Consider the following 26,993-nt stretch of genomic DNA (forward strand, 5'->3'; position numbering starts at 1 on the left):
ATTTTTTTTCTCCATTTTAAGTGCTCTGAAAAAAAATAATCCACTGTTACCCACAGGAGACCACAGTGAAGCAACTCCAGTCTCCACTTCCGTTGCCCACCACCCTACCTCTGCTTTCAGCAAGTATTGCTTCGACAAAAACAGTCATAGCTAACCCTGTATTATACCTAAATAATCACATCCACGATATACTTTACACTATTGTTCAGATGAAAACACCACCTCATCCCAGTGTTGGAGATGTGAAGGTAATGTAAAGTTTATGATCGGTTGCTACTGTATACACTGAGAAGGTAAATATGTTAAACTTGTCTTCTGGTTTGAACTTGGAGGAAGTTTCTTAAAGTGCTCCTCATCTTCTACTTCCCCAATCCTGGGCAATGGAAGACTTTATGGGAAAGTAATTTGAGACAGGCAAATACTTTTTGATTATAAAGTTTTCTAGACCATATTCTTGCCTCTTAATATTCCTTTAAGTCTTCCATTTCCCTTAAATGAACCATCAATTTAGAAATGTTAATGACTGTATGCCAGGATATTATGAGAATATAAACTCAGGGAATATCTTTGGCAGAACCATGACTGATCAGAAATATCCCAGAGAAAGTATCCTCACTACTATTTCCCTGACGATTATGTGTGTTGGAGTCTCTGCTGTATTAGGGGCAAACAGGGGTTTGACAGACTTACTACCCGCAAATGAAACCCCATACCCTGTGCTGAAAACTCAAGAACAGCTAGATTTGAAGAAAACACTAGGAAGCTTGGGAGGATTTGGAACTGATCAGACTCCCTCTGTGCTACCCTGTGTGTATTGGTGCTACGCGTTTCCAGTTCCAGTGGCTGATGTCATTTCCGGTCCCCAACATTTTTGGTTTTTACTTCTCTTATTTAAAAGGCATGTTTGACCTCTGGTAGTGCATTCTTCTGAAGGACCCCCAATTTTTTGGTTACATCAGCCTATTAGAGACTTCTAATCCATAGCGTGAATTAATCTGTATTAGTGTTTTAGCAGAGATTACTTAAATTATTCGTTAGGTGAATATGGACACTTGGAAAAGGCATTAAATGCATATACATTCTAAGTAAACATTTCCATCTCCTAGAAATTTGGATAAGGCTTTCAAAGAGGATGAAACTATTTCTAAGGTCCCATAAAATTTAAGACTTTATGAGTCTGAAAATGTTGATTCAGTATGTTTATTTTTTAGGATGTAGTTTTTATACTGATAATTTTTAAACTTTCTAAATTTAAAATTCTAAGAGTATGCACTAGTCATAAGTACTGAGTAAACTACTTGCTCTCTGAAAAATCAGCCATTTCACACAGTGATTGATAGATCTAAACATTTAATTCAAGCTTATTGATAAGATCAAGTATTTATTTTCATCAAGGGCAATTTTATAAGGCAGTTTAAGTAAAAGCTCAGAAAATTGTGTACTATTTTGGTTCTGCTTTTTTGGAATATTAATCTTTAAGCTAACCATTACCAGGTAGAGCAGTCCCCGTAATAGATGATTGGCACTTTGCTCAGGCTCACAGTGAGTAAATATTTGATAAAGATGTGTCTGAATCAGTTAGCTTTGTTGTGGGCATGCATATTTAGTTGGGTAAGTGTTATTTTAGAAGGTTTAGAGTTAATAGTCTAGGATCTAGTCTTATTTATAATATTGCTAGTTTGCTGGGTATTTTCTAACAGGTAAGATATTACTGTTATATAGAAATGTCCGCATGAAACGTAATTGTGGCTGTTTGGTTTCAGGTGCACACACTTCATTCACTAGCAGCATCACTGTCTGCATCAATTTACCAGGCATTATGTGACAGTCATAGCTACAGGTAAAAAAAAAAAAATCATGCTAAGTTATTAATACAGCAAAAGCATTCAACTGTGCTAGAGTTATATCAAAGTTCTATTTCCTAGGGATGGAGAAATCCTCAAATATGACTGCCATGGGGATGGCTGGGTGGCTCAGTCAGTTGAGTGTCTGCCTTGGGCTCAGGTCATGATCTCAGGGTCCTGGGATTGAGTCCCACGTCCGGCTCCCTGCTCAGTGAAGAGCCTCCTTCTCCGTCTGCCTGCTGCTCCCCCTGCTTGTGCTCTCTCTCTCTCTGACAAATACATAGGTAGTTAAAAAAACAAAATATGACTGCCATGTATACTCTAATAGGTGAGAGAGAATGAGAAATAAAATAACTTTGTTTAATTTAGCTGTCACCTGGGCATCTGGGGGGCTCAGTGGGCTAAGCCTCTGCCTTCAGCTCAGGTCATGATCTCAGGGTCCTGGGATTGAGCCCCACATCGGGCTCTCTGCTTAGCGGGGAGCCTGCTTCCCCCTCTTCTGCCTGCCTCTCTGCCTGCTTGTGATCTCTGTCAAATAAATAAAATCTTAAAAAAAAAATTTAGCTGTCACCTAGTAACAACAGAGGCATATAAAAAATTACAAATAGTAAATGGCAATTATCATCATCATTGTCTTTTTTGATTTTAAAAGAATTTTTTCTCTTCAAAATAATTTATGAAGTTTTCTATTTTTTTTTCCTTAAGAACCATTTCTTTTAGAATTGGATTAGCTCCTATTTGTTTAATTGGTTTTCAGTTGAAAGAGGAAACACTTTTTAAAAAACTCAAAAAGTACATTTCTTACATAGAATTAATTAAAATCAGTTTTACTTACCCACTTGCATATAATATAAAAGTCTTTGGAAGTAATATTAATGAGAGTAATGGTTAAAATTTTCCTAAAGGTCATATTACCTTTATCAGTATATACTGTGCGTTTTAATGATGAGGGAAATGTAAGTAGTAAGAGATTAAATGACTTGGAAGGATAACCTTGCTTTAAATAAATTATATTAAATGAAAAGTTTGTAATATAAATAGAATCACATTAAATTTATATTAAACAAAAGTCTCTATATTTGCTTGTAAATTTAGCAGCTTTTTGTGAGAAGACTTGGTATTGCAAAAGGTATTACTCCCTTAAAATGGCCTGTACTCAGCTTTTAGCCTAATGAGGACCCCTCTAAGTAACTACAAAGACTTGGACATGTAATAAGGAAAAAAGAGTTTATTTAATTGACTATGATCATCTTAATGATCAAAAACAACTTGTTTGATATCAGTCACTGGTTAAAATGGCACCAAATGAGAATTCAAATAAATATTTTTAAAATATATATTTTTCATCTTTAGGCTATGATTGACTCTAAAAGGAGTTAGCTTTACTTTTTGCTTTTATATTTTCCCCAGCTCCACAAAGATGAGGGAAATAAATATTGAGGCACATTTGGCTTTAGGATTAGATACTTCTAAGGTATGAGTCTCCAGATTTTAGTTCATATTTTAATTCAAGGTTAAGCTCGCACAACTTTGCTGAACTAAGAAATGCAAGAAAGTAGTACCCTGAAACTTCCTAATAGAGTCTAGTACCAACTGTAGTCTTCTTCCTCTCAGATTCCTTTTTTTTTTTTTTTTAATAAAAATGGGTGAATTTAGAAAAGATTTTCAATTATTAAGTGACATCCAGAAAAGATTTTAAAAAGACTGAAGGTCATATTCCTCAAACCATATTACAATGTATGTTAACTGTTTAGAATTTTTTCTTTTCTTCTTCTTCTTTTTTTACCTCTTAAAGTAACCTCTATGCCCAACATCTGCGTCTTGAACTCATGACACTGAGCTCAAGAATCTGTGTTCTACCAACTGAGCCAGCCAGGTGCCCCTCAACTAACTAGAATTTAAATAAAAAGCATGAAAAAAAATGACTAAATGTCATTATAATCATTTAAGAGAACTATATATAAAGTGCAGTTGCTTTTTTACCTCTGGTAGAATGCTAAATTACTGAACCTTATTTGTATCAGCAGTCAAACAGAAGGAAACCAGTTTACAGGAATGGCTTATCAGGGACTTCTTTTAAGTGATCGCCGAAGGCTGAGGACAGAAAGTATTGAAGAGCACGCAACACCAAATTCTTCTCCTGCTCAATGGCCTGGTGAGAGTTTAAGTGTTCCTGTTTGTTTGTTTGTTTTTGTTTTTTTAAATCTACTATTTGGTAATTCCATTTTAAAAAGTTATTAACTGGTTTCCTGATTGTTGTTCTTTGTGGATTTGGTGAATGGTTTTTTATTTGTTTGTTTTTGATGATGTTTTCTGCCATGGATTAGGAATTCTTAAGTACTGTAATGTTGTCTGAAGACTCAGAAAGTTAAGGCTTCAAAACCCAGCTGTGTTGACCAGCATAAAAAAGCAAGGTTTAACATCTTTCCTAAGGGTGAGCACATCCTCTTCCTTATCCTTAGAAATCCTAAATTAGGGAGCAGTGTCACAGAGATATTTTCACAGATGTGCCAGAAGGACTACAGTTATTCTCAAGTGTAAATTTGTATGTGGGGATAAGAGTGACCGTTCCGTGGCACTTCTTTCATGCTGTCTGTCAGTCCTTCTCTTCTCTGGTTAGCTCTCCTTCTCATTCTCCACATCAGTTAATTCACACCTTCTCCGCTTTCTTCAAACCTTTTCCTGGTCTGCTCTGTCATAGTTTTTACTCTACTTGCTTTATAACTGATTGTTGTGAAGAGTGGCAGTAGAAATAAGTGACAAAGTGTGTATTTAATATCCACTTATGCATAAGTTTCTGCAAACATTGTCTTCATTTTAATTTTTGTATAGCTTTTCACCCAGATTCTCCAAATGTTAGTATTTTGCTGTACCTTGTTTACCATTCATCCCTCTCTCTCACTGTGTGTACATATGTATTTTTTCTGAAGTATTTGAGAGTAAGTTGCAGACATGATACCCTTTTACATCTAAATATATCAGTGTATCTTTCCTAAAAACAGACATTCTCTTACATAACCATAGCACAGTTTTTAAATTCAGCATCTTCACATTGGTACAATATTATTCTTCTGAACCATAGATCTTTCAGAAATTTCCCCAGTTGTCCCACTCATGTCTTCCCTATAACATTTATTTGTAATGTCTCATGAGTTTCCTCTGATACCGACTAGTTCTTCGTTCTTTTTTTTTTTTTTTGTCTTTCATGATTGACAATTTTGAAGAGTACTAGCCAGTTATGTTTTAGAATGTCCCTCAATTTGGGTTTTCCTGGACTTTTATTAATATTAGACTCAGGTTATGTATTTTTAGCAAGGATAGCACAAAAGAGATATGTGCCCTTAGTGCAGAATAACAAGAGGCAAGTGATGTCGATTGGTTCCATTACTGGTGCTGTTAACTTTGACCACTTGTTAAGGTAGTTTTTGCCAGATTTCTCACTTGTTAAGCTACTCTTTTTTCTTTGCAATTAATAAGTTTCTTTTGAAGGGAGTTTTAGACTGTGTAAAATATTACACTTTTACCCACTAATTTTAGCAACCAGTGATGATTCTTGCCTGAATCAGATATTACTGTGGGGATAATTGGATGGTGATTTTTTTCTGATTTTATATCATTCCTTCCACTTTTAGTTGAAATTGTACTATAAGGAAAAGCTTTCCTTTCTCTCTTTTTATTTATTCACTCATTTATTAGTATAAACTTAATGGGTCTTATCTCATTCCATAGGCTATAATCCATTTCTGTCATTTATTTCATTGCTCAGTTTATAGATGTGATAAATATTATGTAATATAGATACATAATTTTGGTTAAGTTACAAATTTGGATTTTTTTCTTCTGGAGCTTTCTGCTGATATACTTCTTATTATATACCCTAACAGGTGTGAGCTCACTCATTAATCTCTTGAGTTCAGCTCAAGATGAAGATCAGCCAAAACTGAACATTTTGTTGTGTGAAGCTGTTGTTGCTGTTTACTTAAGTTTATTGATACATGCTTTAGCTACAAATTCTTCCAATGAACTGTTTCGACTTGCAGCCCACCCATTAAATAATCGAATGTGGGCTGCTGTTTTTGGAGGGGGTGTGAAACTTGTTGTGAAACCTCAAAGGCAATCAGAAAATATTTCAGGTAAGATAAATTTGACACAAATAATGTATATAAATGTAAATAATTTCCAGTGTTAAAGTAAATTATTTTTTAATGTTTTAAGAATTTTTATTTTGAAAATCAGTGATGTTTAAATCCCCCCCCCAATTTTTTTTTTTAGTGATATTTAAATTATAATCACTCTGGTTAGGATAGTAAATAACTAAACTCAATATTTGAATAAAAATACAGTTTCAGTTCAACATTTTTTGATAAACCAGGACACATTTGAGGTAGATAAGAAATAGAGGACGAGTAAAGGTAAGTGAGGAGACTGTTAAAGAATGGAAAGGAAAAGGATAGTTTTTAGAGAAGGAAGATTTAAATAAATCCTCATAATTTTTATGGACTGTACCAGCAGTTGCTTCATATTAGGTTCACGGTCATGCGTAAGATAGCCTTTCCAGTCATGCATGTGGTTTTTAAAGTTCCATTTTCTGTCTTTTTTTCTTCTCTCACGTACTGGAATGTATTTTTCGTTCCCCTTTTTAAGATGGTAGGATATGGTGAGGTATAGACCGATGCCATGGGAAAGGTTTCCGTCTTGGTGCTGAAACATCTCAATTTATCCTTAGAAATTGTCCTGTTACAGATGAGGAATCAGTGGCACAGAGTTTAAAGGGCACGGTTCTAATCTATGTACTTACTGCCCAAGGTTGAATATTATTTTTAAAAATATATTTATTTATTTATTCTTTTTTTTGAGAGAGTGTGTGTGCCCAAGCAAGGGGAGGGGTGGGGGCAGGGGAAGAGGGAGAGAGAGAATCTTGAGCAGACCCCATGCTGAGCGTGGAGCCTGACACAGGGCTCGATTTCACGAACCTTGAGATCATGACCTGAGCCAAAATCAAAAGTCAGATGCTTAACCAGCTGAGCCACCCAGGTGCCCCTGCCCAATGTTGAATTAAATGTAAGTCTGTAAGTCAAAGTACGGAAGGAGATCTTACCCACTTTCATTGCTTTCACTCCCACTATTTTTATGAGGGTGACTCTTCATCCTTATCTAGTTCCTACCTTGTTATAGTCTACCTTGAATTTGAAAGTTTTCCCCTTAAATCACTTCTTTCTCTTCCTGAATTTTCTATTATTTTTTCATGATAAATCATTCATTGAATGAATTAATGCTTAAAACCTCTGAGTACACATTATGTGCATTCACTTAAAACCTACTGCATACCAAGCAGTGTTCTAGGCTTTGGGGTGAATAACACAGACAAATCCCTCACCTTCTTGGAGATTACATCTAGTGAAAGGAAATTCACAGTAAAAAAATTAACAAATAAATATTTCAGTTATGATAAGAACTTTGATAAAAATACAGCAGAGTAGGTGGCAGGTGATGAAGTAAAGCATGTAATACAAGAACAGTCTGGAATGGTCATAAAACACGTTTCTGATGACTGAGCAGAGTTCTGGGGAAGTCAGGGATCATGCCAGACAGGTGTTGGGGGCCAGAGCCTTTCAGGCAGGTGGTTAAGGGAGGAATGAATGAGTTTGGCCTTTTCCAGGAACTACAGAGGAGGCCAGAGGCCAGAGTGGCTGTCTTGAGCTGGGAGAGTTTGGATAGAGATAGGGTAAGACAGCAAGCTGGGGGCAAGGTCATTTAGGATTTCATGGATGATGGTAAAGACTTCAATTGTTGTTTTAAAGGAAGATAGGAAATTACTGGCAGGCGTGACCTAATCTGATTTAAGTTTTCACTGGGCCTACTCTGGCTGTTGTATGGAGAATAGACTATACGACAAGAATAAAAGAGGCGGCTATTGCAATAGTCCACTTGAAAGAATATGTAGATACACCAAGTGTGGTATATACAGAAATGGGAGTGTTACTCAGCCATTAAAAAGGAGCAAAGCACTTATACATGCTACAACCAGCAGGAAGCTCAAAAATATGCTAAGTGAAAAAAGCCAGACACCCCACTCATCAAGGAGGACTCTGATTCTCCCTCTGCCCCTCCCCACTACTTGTATGTTCTCTCTCTCTCTCAAATAAATACAATATTTTAGAATTTTGATTTCCTGTAGTGAATTTTTAAGAGAGGAGTGGGTTGACTTATACTTTCTGGCCTTCCCCTGTACAATTAGGTGTTTGATTTATGTGTTCCTTTTATCTAACGGTTTCTCAGTCTTGACCACCCACCGTACTAGTTCGCCCTCCTGAGGTGATCATCCTCCATCTTCTCTCTGGTTGACGGAGCAAACCATGCCTCACCCTCTGACTAGCTCAGGAAGCGTTAGCGAGGATCGCCCATAGAATAAGCTCCCAGCTTCACACCCGCAGCCGTGGTCTATCCTAACTCTAGACTGTTCTTGTTATTCCCCTCCCCACTGCCTGTCGGGCAAAAATAGTTTACTTCTTGTCGACCAGGTAAAAAAGAAAGAATTGCAAGCTGCAAAATAAAATGTGTGGGTTTATTTGTGTTCTTTGGAATTGCAGTCTGGGACACAGAGTTGACCGAAATTGAAAGCATGCTCTGGAGGACAAGGGGACTACGGTTTTTAAGGAGGAAAGAGGGAATGTACGTAACTTGTTTTGAAGGAGATGTGATTGGTGCTGGTAAAGCTATGTTACCCTAATATGTAGGTGATTAGTTGTTAGGACTACTGCTAGGTGAAAAGTCCATTTATGTCCATTCTAAGTGCAGCAGATGCCTTGACTTATAGTGGAGTTCAGCAGCAGTTATGAGAACTGGGGGCAGGACATGCATAAACCTCACTTCCTCAGTGTCCTCCTGGCTCCATTTTAAATAACTTTCTTCACAGTGCTTACTCTAGTTTATTCTCTCTGTTATCCTCATTCATCCAAACCTTTAGTCACTGGTTTCTGTTGTTCCTCCTCCTTTTCACATTGAGCTTCTGCCTTCTTTTTTAAAGGCGTGCTTTACACCCTACATCTTCAGTGAATCTTTCTTGAAGAGCATAGCCAGAAATAATCTCTCCAGCATTAATGAATATGCCATTTATTTGATGCATTGTACATACAAATACTTTAATCCCTATTCTGTGCAGCGCACAGGCTGTTCATGGCAAGATATCCTTTGATGCTCTGCCCTCCTCTGCTTCTCTGCCATGATGACTGGAAAACAGATGCAGTAACTAGGAAAGTTTAGAAGCACAGATAGAAGTCATTTAGTCTAAAATTAAAACATCACAAGAGTAGGCTGAAAAGTTAACATTAACTCTTTGAATTAATAATGGGAAAATAAATGCTGGGTTTTTTTCCTCTTCTATCTTTATTCAGCACCTCCTGTTCCTTCTGAAGACATAGATAAACACCGTAGGAGATTTAACATGCGAATGCTTGTCCCCGGAAGACCTGTAAAAGATGCTACCCCACCACCGGTGCCTGCAGAGAGACCATCTTACAAAGAAAAATTTATTCCTCCTGAACTTAGTATGTGGGATTATTTTGTTGCAAAGGTAAGGGGTGTGAGGAGCACAAGCTTTGTATGTGTTTATTATATTAATTCTTATGTAAGCACCACATAGGAATGACAAGGCAGCTTGTGGTTTGAATAACTGCTTTTTATTTCTATTTTTTCAAAGATTTTTTTTTTTATTTGAGAGAGAGCAGAACCAGCAAGAGAGCATGAGTGGGGGGAGAGGGGCAGAGGGAGAGGGAATAGCAGACTTGCCACTGAGTGCAGAGCCTAAAACTCGATCACAGGACCCCAGGATCATGACCTGAGCCAAAGGCAGATGCTTAACTGACTGAGCCAGCCAGGCGCCCTGAACAACTATAGTTTGGATATTTAATTTCTCAAGTCCAGAAACTGAATAGTCATTCAGAGATGATCAGATACTTGATGATGATCAAATACTTGATATGGATGAAACAAATGAAAATTACATGGGATTTAGGTCTAAAACAGAAGTCAGGTTTATTAACGTGTAATCAGTGTCATGGTTTTCTAGTGACTAGAGTACTTGTATCTGCCATCTAGGTTCCCTTCATCTCATTATCAGTAGTTCTTTTAGTCACCATGAAATTAGAGTAAGAGGAGGTGGGTGGATTTTTTTTATTTTTTAAAGATTTTATTCATCAGGCAGAGAGCAAGCACAAGTGGGGGGAGGGGCAGAGGGAGAAGCAATCTTCCCACTGAGCAAGGATCCCCATGCGGGACTCGATCCCAGGACCCTGGGATCATGACCTGAGCCAAAGGCAGATGCTTAACCAACTGAGCCACCCAGGTGCCCCCCCACCCAGGGAGATTTTTATTACAATTAACTTAAAACCTATAAATTGACTTGTAAAGAATTATAGTTTTTTTTTTAAAGAATTATAGTTTTACATGTCTCAGTCTCCATATATAGCTTTTAGAATTTAGAATTAGATTTCCTTCACTATAGCTCTCTGACAGTTTTCATTAAGTTTCTCCTTTGGTATTTATGTTTCTTTAAACTTTTCTAACTAGTTATGTTGATACTTAAGAAAAACACTTGATTTTTAATATTTCTGTGACATGCGTCTTATTTTTTATTGAAGTGTAGTTGACATAGGATGTTATACTAGTTTCAGGGGTGCAACACAGTGATTCAGCACTTGTACACACTGTGTTGTCCTCACCACAGTAAGTGTAGTCATCAGCTGTCACCATACACATTTTTACAGTATTATTGACTATATTCTCTTATGCTACACTTTTCATCCCTGTGAATTATTTATTTTATAACTGGAAGTTTGTACCTCTTTACCCCCTCACCTATTTTGCCCATCTCCCACCCCTCTGGCAACCACCAGTTTTTTTCTCTGTATGATTCTGTTTCTGTTTTTCATTTGTTTTTTATTTTTATTTTTTAAAGATTTTATTTATTTTAGAGAGAGAAAGAAAGCACACATGAGCAGAGGGAGGGGCAGAGGGAGAAGCAGACTCCCTGCTGAGTGGGGCTCAAGCAGAGAACCCGGAGATCATGACCTGAGCCCAAGTCAGTCACTTAACTCTCTGAGCCACCCAGCACCCCAGTTTGTTTTTTAGATTCTATATATAAGTGAATCATGTGGTATTTGTTTCCTCTGATTCATTTCACTTAGCATAATGTCCTACAGGTCATCCATGTTGTCACAACTGGCAAGATCTCATTCTTTTTCATGTCGAGTAATATTTCTCTCTGTGTATGCATACCTTCTTTATATATTCATCTATCAGTCACATTGAGGTTGCTTGCATAACCTGGCTATTATGATTAATGCTATAGAAATATTTCTTTCTTCTTTTTTTTAAGATTTTATTTATTTATTTGACAGATCACAAGTAGAGAGGCAGGTGAAGAGAGAGGAGGAAGCAGGACCCCTGCTAAGCAGAGAGCCTGATGCGGGGCTCGATCCCAGGACCCTGAGACCATGACGCGAGCTGAAGGCAGAGGCTTTAACCCACTGAGCCACTCAGATGCCCCTATATTTCGGTTGTAGCTAGCTGTCAGTTATTTTATGGAATCTGAGAGTTTTGCCTAGTTTTCTTGACCTCTCTAGGTCTAGTATCACTTGTGAAAGGAAATATTTGCTTAGAGAGCACTTAAAATATTCAATATTAAGTTAGGACAAAAACAACCCAACTATATATTTAAAAATAACTTTACCTTTTCTTGCAGCCGTTTCTCCCTTTGTCTGATAGCGGTGTTATATATGATTCTGATGAAAGCATTCATAGTGATGAAGAAGAAGATGATGCTTTTTTCTCAGATACACAAATACAAGAGCACCAAGATCCAAATTCTTATAGGTAAAAAAGGGTTCATTCTTTTTTTTAAATAAAAAAATCATGATGTTAGTAATTTTAAGTAATATTATCATGAATTTATATAAGAACTGACTCATATTTTCAGGTTAGTAATTCTGTACCTTTGAGGTAAATTTCTCGACAATAGAGTATTTCTTTAACATCTAGTTTTAAAAGGAATAGCTTCCATATAGAGTGGAAACAAACATTTTTAGTGAGAAAAATACATAATTTGTTTATGTGCTATTAGAACTTAATATATATTCATTGATATGCTCTTAGATTCCATGTGACTGTGTGGTAAATCTTTTTCCATTAAGTAATTTTCAGATATTGTAAGTGTGATATATTGTTACATATTTTCTATTTTCGGAGACTACAAAGGTTCAAGTTGTCAGAAAAAAAACAGCTTTTTTTTTTTTCTGGGTTAGAGATTGGGTTAAACAATTGACAGGAATCATTACTGTGCTTCTCGATGTTATTTTCAGTGAAGGAGACTTTGTTTGTTTGTTTTCCTTGAACAGTTGGGCTCTTCTGCATTTGACAATGGTTAAGCTAGTACTTCACAATGTCAAGAATTTCTTTCCCATTGCTGGGTTGGAATTCTCTGGTAAGTAATTAATGTTCTTAAATATAATAAAGTAGCATCAAGTTTCTCTTCATGAAAATCTATATAAAAGAACATTAGGTACTAAAAATTAAAGATTTTATGAGGTCTTGTGTTTCTTAGACCCTAGTCTATGATTCTAATTCATAGCAAGAACCACTGTTTACCCATAGGATTGAAAGAAAAAGCAAGAAATCAGACTAGAGAAGCTATACATTTTCTCAGTTCATTTTAGAGAGTGGGCCTTCTGTTTTGTTAAAAGCACTAACAATCCAAATGGTATAAGATTAACATTTTCAGGTTTATTTGTGTTTTCAGAGGTGTTGGCTCTAAAAATTCAGATTTTTAAATTATGTGGATGACAGTCACCATTTTTTTTTAATCAAAATAAGATGACACTTTCTATCATCTTTTAGAGTTGCCTGTGACATCACCATTAGGTATTGCTGTGATTAAAAACTTGGAGAACTGGGAACAGATCTTGCAAGAGAAAATGGATCAGTTTGAAGGTCCACCCCCTAACTATATCAACACATACCCAACTGACCTTTCAGTGGGAGCCGGACCAGCTGTTCTTCGAAATAAAGCAATGCTAGAGCCGGAAAATACTCCATTCAAGTAAGGGTACTGTCATAATACTCATGAGAATGTAGCCTGGTTTAACTTGCCCAGAAGATAGTTTGGCAAAATGTACCCATATTATGTTTATATAAAAACGTTCATAACTCTGAAATTGAAGTTCTCTTTCTAGCAGTATATGATAAGGAAAACATTAGAAATCTGGATAGAAATATTTTTCACAGCATTACCTGTGATTCAATAGACTTACTGCTTTTATAATCAGAAAAAAACCATCTATTATATTTTTGCCATTATTTTAAGAACTTTTATGCAAATATTTTGGAATAATAATCCCCATATACAAACAAGGTGCTACAGACATTTTAGCAATAATTTAACAGTAAATACATTAAGGTTTTTTACTGATGTTTTGAAATTCTACCTGCCCTCCTGCCTGTCCTTTGGAGAAGCAGCGTGCTTTTTGTGAGGCACCTGTCCCATAATTAAGAGTATTGCTGATAAGCTTGAAAGAGCAAGGCTTTTTTTTTTTTAAAGATATTATTTATTTGTCTGACAGAGACACAGTGAGAGAGGGAACACAAGCAGGCGGAGTGGGAGAGGGAGAAGCAGGCTCCCCACTTAGCAGGGAGGCTGATGCGGGGCTTGATCCCAGGACCCTGGGATCGTGACCAGAGCGGAAGGCAGAGGCTTAACCACTGAGCCATCCAGGCACCCCAAGCAAGGCTTTTTAGTTGGGCTATTAAAAATGAAATCTCTGACTTTATATTTATTGGTGATTTATGTAACCAACAGAACCAACCCTCCAGTATAATTTAAAAAGAGAATAATAAGAACTTCTTTTGACTCTCAGCTCAACCTGTTCATTCAGAGAAACTGTAATTAGAGAATTAATTGCTAGATGAAGGAATGATTTTTTTTTTAAAGATTTTATTTATTTATTTGACAGATCACAAGTAGGCAGAGAGGTAGGCAGAGAGAGAGAGAGAGAGGAGAAAGCAGGCTCCCCGCTGAGCAGAGAGCCCCACGTGGGGCTCGATCCCAGAATCCTGAGATCATGACCTGAGCCGAAGGCAGCGGCTTTAACCCACTGAGCCACCCAGGCGCCCCGAAGGAATGATTTTTAAAAGAACTAAAAATTGGGGCACCTGGGTGGTTCAGTACTAAATCCTCTGCCTTCGGCTCAGGTCATGATCCCAGAATCCTGGGATGGAGCCCCACATTGGGCTCTCTGCTCAGCAGGGAACCTGCTTCCTCCTCTCTCTCTCTGCCTGCTTCCCTGCCTACTTGTGATCTCCACCTGTCAAGTAAATAAATAAAATCTTTAAAAAAAATAAAATAAAAAAAGAACTAAAAATTGAGAGAAATAAATTATGAAATTTTGTTGAGCTTAGCGATAGAACTTATTTGCAATAGATAGTGGAGGGTTTTTTTTAAGTTTCTGTAAATATGAAGCATATTTTCTACAGAGTAAAAGAAGATACGTTAATTTTTTTCTAATAGATCCCGGGATTCTTCTGCACTCCCAGTCAAACGACTCTGGCATTTCCTTGTTAAACAAGAAGTCCTTCAAGAGACATTTATTAGATATATTTTCACGAAGAAAAGAAAACAGAGTGAGGTATTTTGAAAAAAAAATTTCTGTTGTAGTTTTTGTTTAGTTTTAACATTTCTAATGAAGTCAGTGCTTGATTTACTTTTTGGTTGGAACATATTATCTTTCATACCTTATGGGTAATAGTTTACCAAACTACATTGTATTTCTTTTATAAGATAAAATCTTATAATTTTCATTTTAGAACAGTGAAGCAACATGGGTCCCTTGGTAAATCATGTATAACCAAGTGAAAATTGGTCCCTCCTGTGCACTACTTGCTGTTGGGTGTTTACAAATAATAAATATTGTGATGGATAATTTGAGTAATTTAATATATAAATAACTATACTCTGTATTATAATTTTTGAATATCATTTAATTGGAAAGCTAACATAGCCCTTTAAAAGCATCTAACATTTTTAGCACTTAGAAATGAACAGGATAAACTTTAGAAGCAAGAAATTCAGAATAATTTTGTGAAAGAGAATAAACTACAGAAATACAGAGATGAAGGAAATTTGCTTTTACAAAGTGAGGCAGAGGTCCTGCATTGCATAGCGATTTTTAAGCTAAATATAAATTAACAATGTAATGCAATGCAGAGTTCAAGAAGAATCAGGAATTTGAGAGCCTGGAACTTGAGAACCTAAAGTTATCTCTTCCTTATAAAATGAGGGGTGCACAGATCTGTTATATGAGCGTATCAGTCCATTTGGCTACTCAGGTGAAAGTCAGTGCTCAGAGTAAAGTATCAAATGAGATTAAAGATTTGGCAAATAAAATCTCTGAGAAAAGAGTAATGAATTATATTTCACTTGGGAAAGCAAAAACTTACATGGTTCATTTTCCCAAGGTAAAATGTATAACTGCGTCTCTGTTTTCCCCCGTACTTGGATTAGCAGAACCTACCCGACTCATTGTTTTCATGAGTTGCCCGTATCTAGATGGTAATTGTGGTCGGCCCTTGTGGATAGTCATTTATTTTCTGTATGGATTTAAAATTATGTACCTAAATGAAGAAGTAGGGGAAATGAGCTGTGGGGATTCTTTGGAGTCTTAGAAGCTTTTTTTGATAACAAGATCCAGATGATATTGAAATCATTGGTGTGTTTATTAGGGTTTGTTAAGAAATCACAAAACCAAATTCTTCTATTTCATTCAGTCTACTGTTTACAGTATTTCCTATAGTGATGCTGAGTCCAAATTCCATAGAATAAGATCTAGAAATCTAAAAAATAGATTTAACATAAAAGATACTTGCTCAGTTAGGACTCTCGTATTTATTCCCAGAAAGCTAGTTCACTGAAGGATCAATATTTTTTGAGTGTTCAGTTCTTCAAATTATTAAATGTAATGATTCACTGAAAATATATTTTAATTATTCATATGGTTTGTAGTGGTGGTTTGGTTGTATTGTCAGAGCCTCGGAGTGCTGTGGGAAGCCAGGGGTCTAGGTTGCTGGGACCCTCAGTTTTGCCCTTCAAGATCTGTTCTCTCAGGTTTCTCTTTTTCACCTAAGCCTCTCCCTCTTTCTGCCCCTTTGTCTCTGTGTTTTTGGGATCAGCAGCCCATGCTGTGTGTTTTCAGATTTTTTACCAGCAGAGGGAGGATCTCCATGAAGAGGGGAATGGGATAAAGATAAATTGAACATTTCTTAAAATGCTGTGTAAGCATTTGTTGGCTCCACAGATGGGAAGTACATGGTGGGGAGTTGGAATGGGAGGAAGAATTTTTATCGTGTACCCTTTTGTACCTTTTGAATTTCAAATTACTGAATGGAATTACTATCTTGTCCAGTGCTATCCAATAGAACTTTCTGTGATAATGGAAATTTTTATTTGTTTTATATAATAGCAGCCACATGTGGTTATGGGGCACTTCAAATGCACCTAGTGTGACTGAATTTTCTTTAATTTAAATGGTCATATATGGTTAATGGCTGTTGTACTGAATAGCACACATCTGAAAATTTTTCATTAAAGGAAAAAATGTTAAAGCTGTTAAGACAAAATAAAAACTGGTCACTAAATTCAGAAATATGGAACAATTATCAAAACTATCCATTCATTAAGAGTGGTTCATCTTTTTAAATCGTTAAATAGGACTTTGGTACTTGTGAATTTGATAAATTCCAAGAATTGACAAACTAATCTTAAAAATTCTAAATTCACTCAGTTTTTCTTTCTTGATTTTGTGCTTCTAAAAGGAAAGTTTACACGTTCATTTTTTTACCATCTTTAAGTTATGGATTGACCATTTCAATGTGAAATTTTTCATTCTCTCTATGATTTCGTTTCATGCATGTGTTTTGTGTTTGTGACGGTGTGGTGTTACTTAGTCTGTAGAAGAACATGTCGACCAGGTCAAACAAAACTGCGTAGTGGAAGATTCCCGCAGCAAGGTAGTATCCCATGCTCTTGGACCTCGCTCATTCTCAGAGTTCAAGGAGCCGAGCTAACCTTCATCTCTGATACTAACCATGTTGGCTAATCAGAATACTCAGTGCTCACATACACCTCAGTGGCCTCGGGTAGGAAATTCTCCACCGTCCCCAACTTGCTCTTCCTAAGCATTGATGCTTCTCTTTCCTTCTTCCCGTTGTATCTTCACATCTTCCCCTTTCCATCTGTTCTTAGACATGGTGGTTTTATCTTTCCTCCTTGAAAGGAGGATCTTCTGAGTCTGCATCTTCTTTCCTGCCCCTCACCTTTGACCCTAAGCCAGCGCATCTTCTCATCCATCTCCTTTGTCCCTTTCTAACTGTTCTTTCCAACTTTCCTTATTCCTGTCTTAGCACCCTATTTTAAAATGTTTATTTCTTACATGACTCCTTTATCTTACTTTTTCCTCCACTCTGTGCCTGCTGATGCATACACATTCTTACCGCAGTGTTCGCACACTTTTGGAAGAGATGCAAGTGGCATACTACTCTTACAAATACTAATGAAAACTATGCTTACCCATCTTTCGTGATGGCCGTTAATCAGTGTCATCCTCTTATCACATCTTTTAATCGGGGTGATTACAGGGCATCAGAGAATTTAAGCTAATTGCAAAGCTAAGTCTCAACATACTAAAATTACTGGTACCTTTTTTCTTGCTGCTGCTGCTGTTACATTTTCGTCTTGTCCTTTTAAATTTTGTGGAATGTGTGTGTGTCTCACACATTGCTACACAACAGCTGAAACTGCTGATAAACATTTTGTAGGTTGAAGCTGATTTGGGCTATCCAGGTGGGAAGGCGAAAATCATTCATAAGGAATCGGATATGATCATGGCATTTTCCATTAATAAGGTAAAAGTTTTAGTCATTATAAAGATTGTCCTTTTTTTTTTTAGTGAACTTGCTTAAGTTACTGACTCTGCTTTACAGGCGAACTGTAATGAAATTGTCTTGGCTTCAACACATGATGTACAAGAACTCGATGTTACCTCTCTGTTGGCCTGTCAGTCATATATATGGATTGGAGAAGAATATGACCGAGAATCCAAAAGGTTAGTCTGTCTTGTGTAGTCCATATAAAAAGAGGTTTTAAGAACCCATTAAATGGTTATGCACATGATTTGAATGATCTTGAAAAGTATATATGTCTCTCCCTTTATTTGGGTAGAGACATAATTGGTTTAGCTGCCAATAAAATTCTTACATCAATGAACAAATTACCCATACTTCTTCTATTAGACATGGAACTCTTCATAGTGTTGGAGTCAGAATATTACCCCCTTCCAAAGCCTAATGCCATAACTGCAACCTTGACATTTAACCCCTAAGAAATGTTAGGAACTAAATAGTATTCAGTAAATTCGGCTGATTTGGATAATTCAAGCAAAAAGTAGAATATAACAATATATTAATTAGACTGATTAGTGTTTCTTCTTATCATCTGACAAGCATATTTTTACAGATAACAATATAGACAACTTTAGGGCACCTGGGTGGCTCAGTGGGTTAAGCCTCTGCCTTGGGCTCAGGTCATGCTCTCAGGGTCCTGGGATCAAGCCCCGCATTGGGGCTTCCCTCCCTCTCTCTGCCTGCTTGTGATCTCTCTCTCTGTCAAATAAATAAGTAAAAATCTTAAAAAAAAATAGACAACTTTACTTTTCAGTGACACTATAGATACTGCACCCTCAGTGTTGTGCAACACTGTCCTATTTTGGGGTTTCTTCTCCATGTTTGCCCTCCCTCTTGCTTTTCTCCAGACTCTTGGACATTTTATGTGGTTGGGAAATGGTGCATCACAGCCTCTTTCCTTGTTCTTTTGGGTTTTCTGTTTTGTTAGCATATAATATTACTACAGAGTTGAGGTCAGCTTATAATATTACTACAGAGTTGATGTAACCATGTAATATGATACAGTCCATCATAAAAATTACTTTAACATTTTTATGTGATGATTACTAATACTTCACTTGAAGAAATCTTTAAACTGAGATTTCTTTAAAATGTAGGAATCTGATACATGGGATAACTGTATTAGAAAGACCTTATCTTTTTCTATACATGATAAAAAGAATATTTGTGTTTAAATCTTTCAAAACATACATTTGTTCCAACTTGTGCAGCAGTAAAATTGCCCCCAGACAACATTAAATTTATAAATTTTGTCTAGAGGGAAAAAGCTGACCAGTACTAAAGTAGCCTAGGGTTAGGAATTACACCTACATTTTTCTTATGGATATTTATTCACTCTTTTAAGTGAAGACCTGTGGGTACATAACACAAATTCCAGTTACAGAGTTGCTTAAGAGAAAATGGGACTTGCACAGTAATGCACAAATGTCTTTCACAGTTCAGATGATATTGATTATCGTGGTTCCACAACAACGCTTTATCAACCCAGTGCAACGTCCTACTCAGCAAGTCAGGCGCACCCACCGTCCTCTCTGCCCTGGCTGGGCAGTGGGCAGACCAGCACTGGAGCCAGTGTGGTAAGTTATTCACTATTACGGATAGTTACTGGATATGGACTCACCCAAAAGTAAGTTGAAATCACTTTGACCTAAGAACAATCCTAAAGATCAGGGGCAGTGACTAGTTAGCACCCCGTAATAATAATAGCTAAGATAGTGTGACTCTCTTGTGTCAGGTACGTGCCTTCTGTTGTAGCAACCCTATGTGGTGGGTGCTTTTGTCATCTCCCATTATCCTTTTATAGATGAGCAAACAGCATCAAGGGGTAAAGCAGAGACAAAGAGGAGTTGTGTCTACTACAGGTGTTTGAAGAAATGTGTCTATCATGTTGTTGCTAGTCACTGTAATTAAAGGGTCCCATTCTCATGTTCTGCCCCGAAGAATCTGCAGATATTCCTCATTGTCCTCGGGGAGGGCACTCAGAGAAAAGTTCCTTCATCACTCAGAGAAGCTGCTTGGTATCTGCCCGGTTCTCATGGGCCAGGGCTATGCCAGTGAGTGACTGCTTCCGCAGCCTGTTCAGATAAGTGTCCTGTGTGAAGTGGTCCAGGGTGTATGTTAGTAATAATCCAGCTGTAAGAGAGTAAAGGTTATGGGAATTAGAGTTGAGCTGAAGCATCTTCTCCCGTGTCTCTTCTCTGATGCACACAATGAATTTGTCTTTTATCTTCTTTTAAAGCTGATGAAAAGGAATCTACATAATGTTAAGAGAATGACCTCCCACCCAGTCCATCAGTACTGTAAGTGTTTTACTTGTGACCCAGAGCATTGTAAATGGCCTGTCATTTGGAAATTCGTTGATAGAATGGGAAATATTGGAACTCTGTAGCTTTTTCATTTCTTATTTTCTGCTTTTCCTTTTGTGTTTCAGATCTCACAGGAGCTCAGGATGGCAGTGTGCGAATGTTTGAGTGGACACGACCTCAGCAACTTGTCTGTTTCCGCCAGGCGGGCAATGCAAGAGTTACCAGATTATATTTTAATTCACAAGGCAACAAGGTTGGCTCTTGGGGCTCACTGCTAAATTCATCTGAAAAAGATACTTATAAGTAGATGGTTAGTAAAACTACACCTGCAAACCAGTGACCTGGACTTAAGCTGGGCAGGCAGTTTATTGGTGTCTGCTTGGACACCCCTCTCGGCTCCCAGTAAGGCACAGGTCTTCAGAATTGTGTATGGATCAGTCATCCATTTAGAGATACCGAACACCGTGACGATAAAGAGCGCTTTCTGTTGAGCGTGTGTGCTGGTGGTACGTATAAGCACAGTCAAGCACCTGAGAGAAACCTTCCAGTTTCTTACTAAATTATCTTAGAGACGTTTGGAGGAAAATGAAATAGATATGGAAAAGCATTTAAAAGGCTGTAAGCTATTTATAGTGCCTGACTTGCGTAGAAACTACAGTAATAGAAATAGGTGTAGGCAGAATGTTAAGTGAGGTTCGAGTGACTTCATCAATGACTTCGCCTTTGGTTTGCTCACTAAGATGCTGTGTTTAACATTTATGCCATTCTTACAGTGTGGTGTCGCGGACGGAGAGGGTTTTCTGAGTATCTGGCAAGTAAACCAGACGGCATCAAATCCTAAGCCTTACATGGTGAGTACATTCAGCATCCCCAGAGCATGTATAGAGGTTGCTTTGTTGGTGAAGTGTCTGTTTCAGACACTAAATCTCATTGGACAGTCCCTCATCGGATCTGTTGAGAAGGGGGCGTCTCTGTCCCGCAGCACGGCTCAGCACCCGTTATTGCCCTTGTTTAAACCGCAAAGATTACTTCTTCAGAACTTGAAGGATGACCATTATATTTGAAAATGTTCAAGGGCTTTCCCTGTGTGTGGTCCTACTTTAAAAACTCTAACTTCTTGGGTATGTGCTATGGTGAGTGCTGTGAAGTTTGTAAACGTGGAGATTCACAGACCTGTACCCCTGGGGGAAAAAAAAATATATATATATATATGTTTATAAAAAATAAAATTATTAAAAAAAAAAAACAAAAAAAAAACTCTAACTTCTTGATAGGTTTTTAATGTAGTACCTAAAATGAATCAACATGAAATGCTAACAGGTTCTACGTATTCTAATTTGCTCCAGCATTTTTCTTACTAAATTAACCAATCCCAACAGTCACTTCATTCATTAATCCCAACCCTATTAAAACATCTATTGATGCAGACAAAACATATCTTCACTTGGTGGGGGCTCAGGTAGGGCTGGGAGGTTGTGCTGTCTTGTGCAGAACTTTAGGCTTCATGTCTGTCGATTTTAGTTTTCTAGACTATATATATCTTTTTAATTATGTATATAAGATATTTCTCTTAAATTAGTACCCTGTAGACTATCATAACGTCTTTACAAAAACGGAAGGGATTTTGAATCAGCTTCACTCATACCTGGACACCCTCCTGGGTCTTTGCCTCCAAATTTCCACTCATTCACCTGATGCAACAAGCAGAGTCCTGCCTGCCTCCGTAAATCATTTCCTATGGCTGTGGAACATCCTTAGGAGTGGTTTGGGGCAGCCCTAACTCTGTAGATAATTTGCAGGACCACTTTTGACCTCTTTATTATTGCTAAAGTTCTTCATGTGCAAAGAAAGAGATGGTAAGGAAAGGTCATTGTTTGCATTTAGGTTACAGAGTTAATTGGACTTGAGCTCTTCACACTATAGTCTAAGACCACAAGATGGGCATGTAGGAATTTCCCTACTTGGGTTATTATTGTTTATTATGATTTATATTAAGTAAAGTTTATTAAATGTATTTGAAATCATTAACACTGAGTTTGGGCCCTTAATGTAATTAAATGCTTAGTTAAGTTCATCCTATCCTTTGTTAGATAATCTAAAAATAAAAAAAACTTTTAATTCCATGTTTTTACTATTCCAGTTTTAAAATATAAATATTTAGGTAATATTGGGTATTAGCTAAATAATATGCAAATAATAGCTAATTTTCTTATCACACTCTCTATTCTGGATGTTTAACAACACTTCTTAGTTCACGCATCTACGGCTAGCAGAACTGTGTGTGTGCACGGTTCCAGCTTGTCTGGGCTTCTAGGTAACATCACTTGCCCTTTGTTTCTTGTAGAGTTGGCAGTGCCACAGTAAAGCCACAAGTGACTTCGCATTTATTACCTCTTCAAGTCTAGTTGCCACATCTGGACAGTCCAATGACAATAGGTAGGTTGACAGAAGCATAATAAGAAATAAGCACATTTTTAGCAGAAAGGTATTCTTGCTGCAAGGTATGGTCTCTTTTTACTTAGTACTTTTTCTACCTCGTAAATACAAAACTTTTTGTGACATAATCCTTATCTCAGTAGTTTTCCTTATCAAGAGAAAAACAAGTACTTGTAATTTAGGCTTTCAATAAGCAGATGTATTTATGGTAAAGCTTCCCCCCCACCCCCGTTCTCAGGTCAGGATATCGAGACTGTAGCCATCATGCTCAGTACTGTCTTGGACCTGATACTGCTTTCACTGGCAACACATGCCGTGAATAACACCTGTCATTTCCTGGCAGTGATTACCCCTGGGGGTCAGAAGCGTTAGAGATAGCGTTAGAGTGGTAATGGAAAAGATGAGGGTTTGGGGGATGAGATGGCAGAGACATGTGGGGCCATGTGAGACAGAAATGTGCAGTTCGAAAAGGATAAAATGTTAGAGGTATCCCCAGCTTCTGCCCTCACCCTAGCTAAGAATCATTGCTTTCCAAATATGAGTGAACAAAAAAGATAGTAAGATGCAAGGAGTAAAAATATTTGACTTGAAGCCAGTAACAAAAAGCACATCGTAAACCATTGTTGTGTTTTCTTTGTAAGAAATGTATGCCTGTGGGACACATTGATATCCCCTGGAAACAGCCTCATTCATGGTAAGTGAGTTAAGGTCTATGATTTTTAACACACTATGAAGGAATGCTTTCCCGGTTTTATTCTAACCAGTGAGTGTTTACTCAGGGCTTATAAATGAATATCTGGCTATTTTGCTGAGGTAACTATCCAGCTAGCATAGAATAGTCTTTATATTCTATTTGGAAAATATGGTATGGAGATTGGCGCTACTAACAAGGCTTTTTAGCAATTAGTTGCAAAGTATTTGAGCTCAGTAGAAAGGAGGTATTTTAAAGAATTACACCTAACTATAAAATAAAAGCTAACCTTACAAGAACAAGAAATGCAAACAATGCAATTTAAATACATCCTTTAAGACGGTGTTCTCAGCTGGTATCCCAAAGATCCCTTTTTCACACGGTGATCTTGAGAGAAGGCTCCACACTCCAGTATATTTCAGCTAAACATAGCTAGGTGAATTCTTTCTTTTTTTTTTTTAAAGATTTTATTTATTGATTTGACAGAGAGAGATCACAAGTAGACAGAGAGGCAGGCAGAGAGAGAGAGAGAGAGAGAGAGAGAGAGAGTGGGAAGCAGGCTCCCCGCTGAGCAGAGAGCCCGATGCAGGACTCGATCCCAGGACCCTGAGATCATGACCTGAGCCGAAGGCAGCGGCTTAACCCACTGAGCCACCCAGGCGCCCCTAGGTGAATTCTTTTATAGAAAGATTTTTCAGTCTTTTGAAATAAGTATAGTTATTTCTCTGCAAATGGTTTTTCTTTGAATAATTAACAGTTCTTCAAGGTGTACCACATACTGGGTTTAAGGCTTTAATTGCATTGAAATGCAGAGAATCCTAGGAAGGCTAACTCCTTACCTTGTAGCTGGTCATTTTCACATAACTGTGGTTGAATTTGTGACTTACCTGACAAGAACTTCTGATGAGGCTGTTTGGACAGGAACCGGGGGAGCGTAGAAACCTGTCCTGGTGGGCATTAAGGTGGGGCTGAGTGGATCATTGAGAAGTTTGGTCTCCTCTGTGCTTTTCGCTTCTACAGGCTTCTTGAAAGGCAGCGTAACTTTTAAACTTCCTGCATGTGTTTTCATATTGAGATTATGGATAAGAACCTTTTTTTCTGTCATTGGATCTTTTTTAATACTTGGGTCATGATTATAGAAATTGAAATGAAAAATTTGACAGTAATTTCTGTGTTATTTAAATGTGCATTTAAACATTACCAGAATTGTCTGGATAGCCGTTGTCTGGGAAAGACATCTGGTGTTTTCCTTCTTCAGGTTTCACATGCCACGATCATGGCGCCACGGTCCTTCAGTATGCGCCCAAGCAGCAGCTCCTAATCTCTGGTGGTAGGAAAGGCTGCATCTGCATTTTTGACATCAGGCAGAGACAGCTGATTCACACATTCCAGGCACATGACTCCGCTATTAAGGCTCTGGCTCTGGACCCCTGTGAGGAATATTTTACTACAGGATCAGCAGAAGGTAACATAAAGGTGAGTCAGTACAAGAAGTTGGAAGGTGCTGGATATTACCTGTGTGTGCTGTCAAGGCTGGGGAACAGAAACCCCACTGCACTCTTTGATCTTTGGTCTATTTCTTTCTCTTTTCTAGCGACTTACCCTTTGTGTTTTTACTCTTTTTTCCACCAGGTTTGGAGACTGACAGGCCATGGCCTGATTCATTCATTCAGAAATGAGCACGCTAAGCAGTCCATATTCAGAAACCTCGGGGCTGGCGTCATGCAGATCGACATCATCCCGGGCAACCGGATCTTCTCCTGTGGGGCCGATGGCACGCTAAAAACCAGGGTGTTGCCCAATGCTTTTAACATCCCCAACAGAATTCTCGACATTCTCTAGACTTAAAGGTTGGGGCTTTATTTTTATGAACATTTTAATGAAAATACACTGTCGTAACGAATAGGCATTTCTGCTTCTTAAGCAGCTGTTCACACACTGAAAACAATGCAGAGAATCCCTGTTGTAGAATCTGAGACTGACCCCAGCTGAGAGTTGCCCATACCGGTTGGTAGACTGACTGCATGTACCTTATTCTCACGCTGACACACTCTAAAACAAAACAAAACCCTAGTGTTGTATGAAGGTTAGCTATTCTTTACAGCATTTAGTAAACCTGATTCAGAAAGCATTTGAGGTTAGAAAGCATGTTAGTAAGTTATAATAATGGGAAGGACGTTTATACCAAATTAAGGAGGAAAATGTTGCTGATTCAGGTTTTTCTTCCTAGTCTTACCACTGATGGAAGCATGCCCGCAGGCTCCTGTGTTCAGGGAAGGATAGTCACAGGGTGTGAGAAGGTCTAGATCACCAGAAGCCCTTTCTGAGCTGTGGCGCAGCGTGCAGGGACCATTTCTCTGCTGGGAGAGGTCATTTCCATTCTTTCCTGCTGATTATTTTTCCTGTTAGTGTTTTTACTGAGCTAGTACTGTAACTTGCAAATGAGTGCAAATTTAAATGCAACGTTTTTCCTTACGATTTGCACACTCACATTTTTTGGACTGCTAGTTTTTCTATTTAAATATCTGCCTTCATGTTAGGAATGTAATATGTGAACATGACATATTTGTAGTTGACCGAACATACCAGTTTAGTACTTTTTCTTTCAGGGTTAAACACCCCCCACATTTAAGGCTATGTTGAAACTACACCAATAGAGCATTTCATATCATAATTTAAATGAATGTTAGGCTTTTTGTGGCCAGTTAATAGTTGATGAGATCGGTGATATTATTTATTACCACAGCCTATTGTATAAACTATGCAGAGTTAAAATATTATTTGCTTATAAATTATTAGCCAATGTTGTCATATTTTGATGTACCTCCTTGGTTATGACCAAAAAATGTTCTTGAGATATTGAAACCAATGTCTGTGTGTTTAAATGTTTACCAGCAAATTATCTCATCATGTTAATGAGAATGTTTAATGCCTGTGTGGTAAATAGTAAAAATATAATGGCATAAAAGCACCTTTCTCTGGAGGCGATGTGATGTTCGGGCTGTGAAATACGTATGTAAAAGAAAAATAAATGTTATTTGTTAGAGTTTTACCTTAGTTTGGTCTGGCCTTTAACAGTATTTTTAACCACTTACTTTAAATGTGAGTAAATGACCGTTAAAAGAATTTTTAAGGCTACTGGGCTGTTCATTTATTCACAGATATTTACTGAGTACTTTTCTGTAGCAGAAACCATTCTAGAAAATGGGACACAGTGTTGAGCCTAACAGAAGGCACTCAGCATTGGGATTTAGTTGGGTAAGAGCCTAACGTGACCGTACCTTTTCTTGCTTACTGAATTAAGTGATGATTTTGCTGCTGACCCCGGTGAAGCAGCTGAGCTAGGAATAGTGCTTATGTGGAGTCAAGGTGAGGGAAGGAGGATGTCTGAATACACAGAAACACAAATTTGATAAAAATTGCAGATATACACTTACCACAGTGTATCTAGTTAGTATATGGTATCCTGTTCATGCTGCCTCTTCTCCACGTTTGTATCTATTTTCCTAAAGTAGTGCCAGCCGATTTATTTTCTCTTATTGTATCAATTACACTCTTTAAAAAGGACTTTAAGCTGTTGTCCTAGAGTTTGCAGTGTACTTCTCAAACTTGAGCTACTTTCACATTGAGCTACTTATGCATCACACAGAGTGCAGATACATTATAACACAGTATTCCCAGTTGCTCCCTCCCATCACTGTAACACTGCTG

General features: G+C 37.6%; 1 protein-coding gene across 5 annotated transcripts in view; it reads left to right on the plus strand.

The window, feature by feature from the left end:
* DMXL2 (Dmx like 2) overlaps nt 1-26,339 on the plus strand; it is a 157,459-nt gene extending 131,120 nt beyond the window's left edge. For 2 of the 5 annotated variants that reach the window (XM_032856482.1, XM_032856486.1), the window contains exons 25-44: nt 57-248; nt 1,764-1,840; nt 3,869-3,999; nt 5,729-5,977; nt 9,239-9,417; nt 11,587-11,717; nt 12,239-12,324; nt 12,738-12,939; nt 14,404-14,521; nt 16,836-16,898; nt 17,706-17,792; nt 17,871-17,992; nt 19,288-19,426; nt 20,089-20,149; nt 20,281-20,408; nt 20,929-21,006; nt 22,500-22,591; nt 23,233-23,285; nt 24,541-24,758; nt 24,915-26,339. In XM_032856482.1, coding sequence (XP_032712373.1) covers nt 57-248; nt 1,764-1,840; nt 3,869-3,999; nt 5,729-5,977; nt 9,239-9,417; nt 11,587-11,717; nt 12,239-12,324; nt 12,738-12,939; nt 14,404-14,521; nt 16,836-16,898; nt 17,706-17,792; nt 17,871-17,992; nt 19,288-19,426; nt 20,089-20,149; nt 20,281-20,408; nt 20,929-21,006; nt 22,500-22,591; nt 23,233-23,285; nt 24,541-24,758; nt 24,915-25,124 — 2,616 coding nt within the window. In that variant the 3' untranslated portion in view covers nt 25,125-26,339. The remainder of the gene's footprint in view (nt 1-56; nt 249-1,763; nt 1,841-3,868; nt 4,000-5,728; nt 5,978-9,238; nt 9,418-11,586; nt 11,718-12,238; nt 12,325-12,737; nt 12,940-14,403; nt 14,522-16,835; nt 16,899-17,705; nt 17,793-17,870; nt 17,993-19,287; nt 19,427-20,088; nt 20,150-20,280; nt 20,409-20,928; nt 21,007-22,499; nt 22,592-23,232; nt 23,286-24,540; nt 24,759-24,914) is intronic. The other 3 variants (XM_032856483.1, XM_032856485.1, XM_032856484.1) reach the window with 3 other exon arrangements.
* The last annotated feature ends 654 nt before the right edge of the window (nt 26,340-26,993 follow it).

Source organism: Lontra canadensis, unplaced genomic scaffold (genome assembly GCF_010015895.1).
Source record: "Lontra canadensis isolate GAN:19392208 unplaced genomic scaffold, GSC_riverotter_1.0 scaffold12, whole genome shotgun sequence".
NCBI lineage: Eukaryota > Metazoa > Chordata > Mammalia > Carnivora > Mustelidae > Lontra > Lontra canadensis.